The 9,314-nt window shown below is 38.1% G+C and overlaps 1 protein-coding gene across 1 annotated transcript in view; it reads left to right on the top strand.

Annotated features, from left to right (window-relative positions):
- Window positions 1-4,972, top strand: part of cs (citrate synthase) — a 16,370-nt gene extending 11,398 nt beyond the window's left edge. The window contains exons 8-11 of the mRNA XM_005748997.2: window positions 944-1,073; window positions 2,265-2,366; window positions 3,315-3,524; window positions 3,622-4,972. Coding sequence (XP_005749054.1) covers window positions 944-1,073; window positions 2,265-2,366; window positions 3,315-3,524; window positions 3,622-3,792 — 613 coding nt within the window. The 3' untranslated portion in view covers window positions 3,793-4,972. The remainder of the gene's footprint in view (window positions 1-943; window positions 1,074-2,264; window positions 2,367-3,314; window positions 3,525-3,621) is intronic.
- The last annotated feature ends 4,342 nt before the right edge of the window (window positions 4,973-9,314 follow it).

The raw sequence follows: 9,314 nt of genomic DNA, 5'->3' as shown, positions 1-9,314 counted from the left end.
GTCTGAAGGTGAGCTTAAAAAATGATTGCAGGCTACATTGTGGAAGAGATGCTACCGCTGCGTACTGTAGAATCTCCGTCTTTCAAAAAATGTATTTATTATTTAAAGAGTTTAATTTCTATTGTTTGTCCACTCAAGGTTTATATGGTTTTTAAAAAGTATTTAGTTAAATTACTTACTGAGTAATTAAGTTACTTTTCTGACACAGTAATTAGATAAGTATTTTAAATACAATATTGATTAAGTAATTAGTAATTAATTACTTTTTAAAGTAACTTACTCAACACTGCTACAACATGACAAAACAGACCATCCAACCTGAGTGTGCAATGATGTGCAAAGGCTTTAAGGTTTGAGTGCTGAGGTAATGAATCTCAGTGCTCCTGGATAAACAGAATCCACTGTTGCTAAGGCGCATGTATATAAATAAAATCGCTATTATCAGACAGACAGAAGTTAGAGCAGCGAGGCTTTTTCTTGCCTCAAAAGAAATGCTGGGTTGAAAAAAAAGAAGAAAAAAAAAGAAAGAAATTTAACCAAGAAAGTAGCATCTTCAGTTATTTATGTGGAGAAATTCCTGCTTTTTACTGTGACAGCAGTCCTCTTATCCTGAATTTGATGCAATATACAATAAAAATAGATATTGGTTTACACAGTCTGCAGTTTGTTTAGCAGTCAAACATGCCATGTAGGATATGTGCACTGAAAAAAAAACAGACAAACTCTAGGAGCAAATTCAATTTATCTCCCACACAGATGGTTCTGCTCAGATAAAAAGGATTGACAACTCTCCAGCCTCCCCAGTGTTACTGTTTGCCATTGTGATGAAGTGTAGCAGATGCCGGTGTAGACTTAAATGGCACACTCTAGAAACCTTACTGTTAGAATTAAAATTTTAATGTGTTCATTACTATGTGTTTTTGTGTTTTTTGTAAAATTGTAGTGATCATGAAGGAGGCAATGTCAGTGCTCACACTAGCCACCTAGTGGGGAGTGCCCTGTCTGACCCCTACCTGTCCTTCAGCGCTGCCATGAATGGTTTGGCCGGTCCTCTCCATGGCCTGGCCAATCAGGTTAGTAATGCACAGATCATCATTTTCATTCAGTTTTCACACTGAGAGATTTGATAGAAACAACTTGGCGATCCCAGGTTAATCCCCCATTCATCTTTTTATAAAGAAAGCATTTTCATTAGGAAGACTGCAGTGGATATTATGTGATGATTTTTATTTCAGTCAGTTTATTACAATTGTTCCAAAAACACTACATACAACACTTTAATTATTTGATTTTTACCAAAAAACTAAGAAATCTGATGAGGGAAAAAAACTGAAAACAAGTTTAATGTGTAGTTTAATGGTTGGTTCATAATAATTTAATGCCTTTATAATCTCATAGATCTCTTCTGTAGCATATAGATGGGTTAGAGTTTATTTCGCCATACCTTCTTACTAATATTAAAGATGACCGAGTTCTGCTAATCAGCTTTACTGTCACAGGCCTGGTATTCTGAATACTAGCTTACTGTCACATTGTCACAACACTTGATTAAAACGGATCATTAAATTATTAGACACTTCTGTGTTTTTAATCACACATCAAAATATCCACTGTGGTAGAAGCCTTTTTTGAAACAACCTTGTCACCTTTGTGCCAACATGGCAACATAATCATTGAGGACTTGGCTGTTTTTTGGTCAGTGCAGTAGACAAACACTAAAGGTGAAAATGACAAAGAACCAAGAGTTCAGAGTCAAACTGCTGTGGTGCTCAATTATAAATATTATTTTAGAGTTCAATAACGTTCACAAAGCACTGCTTGATTAAGAGCGCCCGAGGGAAGGTCTCCCCTCCTTTTATTAGCTAGCAATTTGTCAAAGCTGCTTCTACCTCCTCCAATAAATTTTGGCATCTGTTTAATTACTATCCATCCATTTTCTTAAGTGCTTATCCAATTATAGTGTGAGGGGGGCTGGAGCCTATCCCTGCTTCGTTTATTTATTAGCTACTTAACTAGTTAAATACAGTCATATGATATGATCAACTATTATGAGCAGTTTTACATGATTTTTGGATTAAAATGTTCATAATGATTTTTTTTCTTTCAATTTGCGCTTTGCTCACATATTTGACATATTGACACTTAAAATGAGTTTTGGTTTGATTTCAAACACAGTGCCAACAAAAATACAGCAGAAAATTCACTTAGCTTATGAATGTGTGTTTTGTTTTGTCTTGTTTTGTGGGTTTTTGCTGCACCTACAGGAGGTACTGGTGTGGCTGACTGCTCTGCAGAAGGAGTTGGGAGGAGAGGTGTCTGATGAGAGGATGAGGGATTATATCTGGAACACACTCAAATCTGGAAGGGTAAATAAGCACCACATCCGCAAACAAACAGCTCTAGTTATTATTATGACTTCATTTTCCACTCTCACTCATTTTCAGAATAACACTTCTGGGGATGTCAGGGGTCCAGTTGTTTCTACCAGAAGTTACAGCTAGATTTAGGAACCTTTGGAGGAGCTCAAACCAGATTCTTTATTAAAAGAAAAAATTAACACTTTAAAAAGTCCCTAGTGGGCTTTTGTTGTTTTCTAAAAGAGTAGAAACTTTGGGCATGAGGCTTTCTGCATTGAACATTTCTAATTGGTTCTAATCTCCCTAAAAGTGTGTGAAATTTGTTAGGACCCCATTGTCAAAGCAGTAACTCGAAAGCAACATCAACACAACAAGTTGCTTATTGTTGTTGCAGTGTTGTCACTTTATATGGCATCATTGTTTTTTAGTCTTCCTTCACCTACAGGACTAAGAGGAGTAGTTGATTTAATGTTGGCACAAAGAAAGTTGTGTAATTACAACAGTTTGTTTTTTTGTTTCCAAAACCAAGAAATTGCTATTATTACAATTTTTATAATTTACTATATTTTACACCTGATTTACTCTGACCTTCATCTAAACCTTCATATTCTAGTTTGATTTACCGATTAACTAAATTCTGTTTTTGTCTTTCATAATAGGTTAAAATTGTTAATGTATACCATAAAGAATTTGTAAAATAATAGTATTTTAGCACAGATAGAACGGTGTTGATGTCACCTAACAGCAAGTGGTTTTACATGTAAGTTCTGCACCTGGTTGGTTTCTTCTGGTTTTGTTCCCCAAAACATGCATGCTAGGGTAATTAGTGATTGTAAATTGACCTTATGGGTGTGTTTAAGTTCTTAATGCGTTTCTGAAGGTCTCGTGAGTACTTAGTTGTCAGAGAGACTAGAAGAGTGCACTGTCAGGTTAAAAATGTTGGTTTCTTGGCTGTAGGTGGTTCCAGGTTATGGCCATGCTGTCCTAAGGAAGACTGATCCACGTTATACCTGCCAGCGTGAGTTTGCCCTGAAGCATCTGCCCAGTGACCCCATGTTCAAGATGGTTGCCCAGCTTTACAAGATTGTACCCAATGTGCTCCTGGAGCAGGGTAAGGCCAAGAACCCCTGGCCCAATGTAGATGCTCACAGTGGAGTGCTGCTGCAGGTAAGACCTGGGATTATAATCATGCATTTGTTATCTAACTGAAATAATCACAGATGCTGAAGTAACTGACTGCTTTCCTGTTTGTGTGTATGTTCAGTACTATCAAATGACTGAAATGAACTACTACACTGTGCTCTTCGGTGTGTCCCGTGCTCTCGGCGTGCTGGCCCAGCTGGTGTGGAGTAGAGCCCTGGGCTTCCCCCTGGAGCGCCCGAAGTCCATGAGCACAGATGGACTGATGTCTCTGGTTGGAGCAAAGTCAGGCTGAAGCACCAACCTGGAAGTAGCTGTGGGTTAGTGTTAAGGGTGGGAGGAGGTGGAAACATCAAAAAGCAGACATAAGTTGACCCCTTGTCATTTCCAACCCCAGGGATTTAGAGGATTCAAAGAGATAGTATGTGTTTAATGCCATTTCACAAAAAAAGGGCCTTTTTAAATTGTCATAGCATTAGTCTTCAAGTGTTTAGTTAATCACTGACAGGCTTTCCAATCATGTCTCTTTATCTAAAACATGAGCAGAACAAACTTTATATATGGCCACGGTAGGCTCAAACTACCTACCACTTTTAGGTCTGCTAGCATTGCTAAGATTTCCCCTGAGCGGTGCTTCTCATTGGACACTGGGTCTAAACTAAGAATAGGTAGTGGCATTCAAAGGGAATTGTGCACTTCCTTTGTATTTAAGCTTCTACGTTTAAAAATCTGACTAAATCTTTTTGGCCACTACAGTGATGTGTTGTAGAGGATACTTCCAAGCGAAATACAGTTTTGTCACACAGCTCTAATTTTATTTTTTCGTCTATGCAAAGTTGTCATCCCACCCAGTTGATCGATGCGTTTCACTCCCACTTATGAACACTCCAGTGTAACGGGGGAAAAAAGGTCCTCACTAGTAAAAATCCTAGAAAGCCGTTTAAGAAAAAATATTTGTTTAAAGACACTGCCCCTTTAAATCTCTGGTCTCCCCTTTTTTTTTCTCTCTCTCTAACTTGTAGTTTTTTCTTTTTTCTAGATGACCTGTAATACCTCTATGATCAAAATAACAGTCTTTATTAAAATTTGTTTCCTTGGTCTTATTTTCCTCAAAATAATTTCCTATTTTTTTAATGGGTTTCTTATATTACGAATCGCTGAGAATCAGGACTAATGAAGGTAACTGATACAGATTTGAGCAAAGGGTGTTGTAACTGGCAACCTATAGGAAATCCTTAAGAGCAAGCTTGAATAAAAACAGGATGGGAGGGGGGGCTTTGTAGAGTTTTGTTTTGTTTTTAAGTCTTCTTTTATTTGACTGTATGTTCATGTCTTTATCCCAGCAGCAGAGCACTTCAAATGACAATTGTAAAGTTATGATGTATTTGATTGGATTTCCTAAATTGTAACAGTAGAAAATCTCCCCCCTTTTTTTTTCTTTTGGTGTTAAATGATGTATGAAAATATATTTGGGTTTGAATTTTGTTGTGGTTTTATTTATACTCTGTGTACATAGGTATATATATGTATAGCATTAATGTATGAGCTGTAAGCATTCACTTGCTGCTTATAACCACAATGAGCACCACAGTTTACCAGCAGTGTAGTCGTGCCCACTATATGTCCAGTTTCGCTGGTCACTGTGAATTTCTGACAATGAACAAAAAAAAAAACAACTGCAGCTATCTTCTGTATATAGAGTTTATTCCCAAGCTCTGTTTCCTCAGCTGGTGCTGTATTTCAGGTATTTCACTTGAATGTGTCAAGCTTGCTCTTAAGTTCTGGGTTTCTCAACACTCCATTTTTGTCTAGTTAGAGTTCTTGCGTATTTCCTCCTAAGAATACTCTTTAACGTGTTCGCTCCGATACTTGATTCTCTCTGCTCTGCTCTTCTGGCTTTTTCGGGCACGTGTTTTGTGTTTTATTGTAGCGTTCTTCCATTTGGCAGGTTGTTCAACAGATGTGGTTATTTTGATCGTAGAGGAGCTTAAGGGTTGTAACTGGGGGGAATCATTAGAGAAACACTTGGGGGCGGGGGGACAGGGCTGGATGGGTCAAATGGGCAAGAAAAGCTTGAAACAACTATTGGAAAACCTTAGAAATAAATGAAAAATAAAGGTTTTTATTAACACTTGTTTGGTCTCATTTTCTTCATAAGTGCTTGAAAAAGAAATTGTGATGTAATTCCAGGTCCAGTTACATGTAACCTTTGAAATTACCAGGATTTCTGAAGTGATTACCCAAATGCTCTATACCCTCCTTGTAATACACAAACACAGTCTCACAAAACGCTGTCTTTTAGCCATTGCTAACAGTTGTTAAGCTTTCACGATTTAAAAAGGACTGAAATAATAGTTAACAATCATTATTAATGGCTGTGGGGGAAAAAAAATGTTAACAATTAAATTTGCACTTGTTAGATACCGTATTATACACTTACTGGACACTGTTAGTTACACCCTGCTAGTACCAGGTTAGACTCTTGTTTTCATTACTGCCTTATTTCATCATGGCATTTAGCAAGATAGTGGAAATTTTTTTTGTCCATATTTACATGATAGCATCACACAGTTGCTTCTGATCTGTTGGCTGTACATCTATGATGTGAATGTCTTTGACGTTTAAACGATACTCAGTTGGTACAGTTGGAATCTAAACTGGGCTGAGGAAAATATCACTCATAAGGTTCCAGCAACAGCCTGAACGGTTGATACAAGCCAGTGTGGAAGCATGCTTTCAGGCTGTTTATACCAACAGCAATGGAAATTCATCAACCCAACATTCAGTCTACTGTTTTCCAGTTATGGTGAGCCTCAGTTTTCTATTATCTGACCGGAGTGGCACCCAGTGTGCTCTTCTGCTGCTGGATTCTATCTGATCCAAGATTTGTCAAGTGTCTGTGAAGGTTCTCAGTCATCCAGGTCATCGTAGTCTAAGGAGCTTGCAAAGACAAAACTCCTAAACACTAACTTAACAAGGTAGTGTATGCTGTACAGTGCAGCGAGGAATGCTCAGACCTCTACATCGGAGAGACCAAACAGACACTTCATAAAAGCATGGCACAACATAGAAGAGCCACCTCCACAGGACATCTGCATCTAAAGGAGGATGCCAGTGTTCCCATTTTGGACAGCAGAAGGATGGTGTGAAAGAACCCATCTATGTCAACTGTGAACGGCCATCTTTGAACAGAGGCGGTGGTTCACCACACCAACTGTCTGCCATCTATATTTTTATATTGACATCCTTTGTTGTGTTCCTACCTTTTAAGTTTCTTGGTTAGGTTAAACTACCGTAAGGTGTTAACTGATGCCTTAATGCCCACTCACATCCTGGGGCATTTGACCTCAATAAATCACATGATAGGGTGGGGATGGGTTTCACAATGGATTCACCTGAAACCTTGGCTGACTGTGAGACACACCCGTTTTCAGACCTTGGACCTTGTGATTAGGTAGAGGATCAATAGAGGGTCCATGACCCTCTTGCGGACACTCCCATAGGGCTTAAAATCTGGGACTCTCCACCAATTGCGCTTAGAACTGAAGAAGCTTCTCGGATGAAAGGTGAAACATCTTCAAGACAAAACTTAAAAGAAGTCCAGACGCTTTTGTTTCCAAGCTCCTTAGACATTTCATTTTGTTCCCCATTCAGATGCTTGACTGGAGCATCACAAGTTCATCTTGACCATGCCATGCATGCCTAAATGAATTGAGTTGTTGCCATGCGATCGGCTGATTAGATATTTGCGTTAAAGAGCAGTTGAACAAGTGTACCTAACATTCAGGAGCAAATGTAATAAACAGTGAATATAACAGGACCAAAACTGCATTCTCCAGCTTCAGTCTGGTGATTTACACCCTTACCTACCTACTTATTATCTATTTAAACAAGTATTAGACTTTACACTTGCATCCAAATAATTTTTGAAAATGCTTTACACAGTAAATATTAGCAGTTTACTAAGATGTATAAACATAATTTGCATTTTTATAATAACCAGATAATGATCTTCAAACCAATGAATTCATTAGTAAACCTTATGTCCATTTGTTAACAGCAGTTAATTTCCCTTATTGTGGACTTTGTGTGTCGCTGTAATGCTCCTGATTCAAAGACCATTCACACTGAGCAATCTATACTGAGAACATCACTTCTTGTCAGTTCACACACTTTGAATGCCTTTATTTATAGGAAGGGCATCTCTTCAACTCACACTTCCAAAATGAGATCCTTAGCTGGAACACTTGACCTCAAAACTCACTTCTCCTTTTGGAGAAGCTGTTCCACAGAGGTTTACCTTTTTCCATCTCGCACTGTGTGGTTATTCAGTGTGGATCATAAAATATGAAAAGCATAAATGTTTAAAGACGTTGAACTTGTCAGCTGTTGTGACTTTAGATTAAAAAATATATATTTTATGAGTGATTAGTGCTACTTGATAATTTCAAAGGGATTACAGACTTTTTTTTTCTTGCAATGGTGTGTGGCATTTCAAAATGATTTATGACAGTGACAGGTGAGGTCAGTTAGGTAAATTCTCATCATGTTTGTAACATGAGGATGATGGCACAATGTAAAAAAAAAATGTATTTACACTGTAAACTTTGAGTAATTTTCTCTTTCCGATGAGACATACAGCTCTAGGCAAGAGCGTAAAGAAGTGTTTGAATTCAAAAACCAGATACAAAACCTGCTCATTTAAGAATATCATGATCATCAATGATTCCTGTTGTAATGCTCCAATTTCAATTAGTCTTTATCCCATACTGTGATCATGAGAAGAAGATGGTCCAAATGCCCACCTCTCCTATGTGCTGTTATTAATAACTGGCCCAAATACCATCACCCCACTCTGGTTTCTTGCTGGTCAGCTGAGCTGTGCCACTCTTTCCACTCCACTTGTGCAACAAAGGCAACCAGTGCTAAGGGACATCAACTCAATGCCATCCTCTGGAACACAAGCTCAGTCTAAAAACGGTACCTGGTGTCATCTAAATGCATTACAACGCAGCTGCTGCAAGTGAAGGACACAATGCTCAAGCACTAATGCAGGTATACCTTCAGGAGTCGGTTTTGTTTTTGTTTTATCAATCACCTTTAAAAAAAAAAGCACATACGCAAAATGTGACAGCTCCTTTTTATTTAAATACAAATTTAAAATACACCGATATTTACATAGATACATTTTCTGCTTGCAAAAAAAAGCAACTGAAATCCAAAACAGTGAAAATAATTTTGATTGAAGCAACAAGTGACTGATATTTATTTATATCTCCTTTTATACATACAAGGCTGCCTGTATTAAGACCAGTGGTCATTAATACGCCTGCAGCATGAATATTGATGTGGAAATGTACAGAGGGGTCGAAGGGTTACAATAATTTCAAGTGAACCCTTTATGCTCATCTGGACTGTACTAGAGTAGCTTTTGCATGAGTCACAGTTCATTTATCAGTTTATCTTATACTACAGCTTGGTGCAGCCCCTCAGTTCATCCACTGTCTGAAATAAGCTGTTTTAGTTCCTCCACCTTTCTGATTGGGCAGCCTTTACAAACAGGAGGTTAGAACAGCAGGTGGGCGGGGCTTCTGAGCTCATAACCCAAGCAGTGTGCCTGAGATAACCACTGTCACTGACATCATATAGTGCAGACAGTAGAAAAACCTGCCTGGAACCTGAGCGTTTGGCTCACAGGCATTACTTGTGCATACGCTGACCTCATTATGTTAAATTTTTGGCATATTTAATACGAGCATTCACTAGTATAAGAATCTATATGTATATGTCAGAAAATCAAGAAAAGCATAATAGGCT

This window comes from Pundamilia nyererei, unplaced genomic scaffold (genome assembly GCF_000239375.1).
Source record: "Pundamilia nyererei isolate P.nyererei 1_Seehausen unplaced genomic scaffold, PunNye1.0 scaffold00235, whole genome shotgun sequence".
Lineage (NCBI taxonomy): Eukaryota > Metazoa > Chordata > Actinopteri > Cichliformes > Cichlidae > Pundamilia > Pundamilia nyererei.
This window is presented reverse-complemented; position numbering and strand designations above follow the sequence as displayed.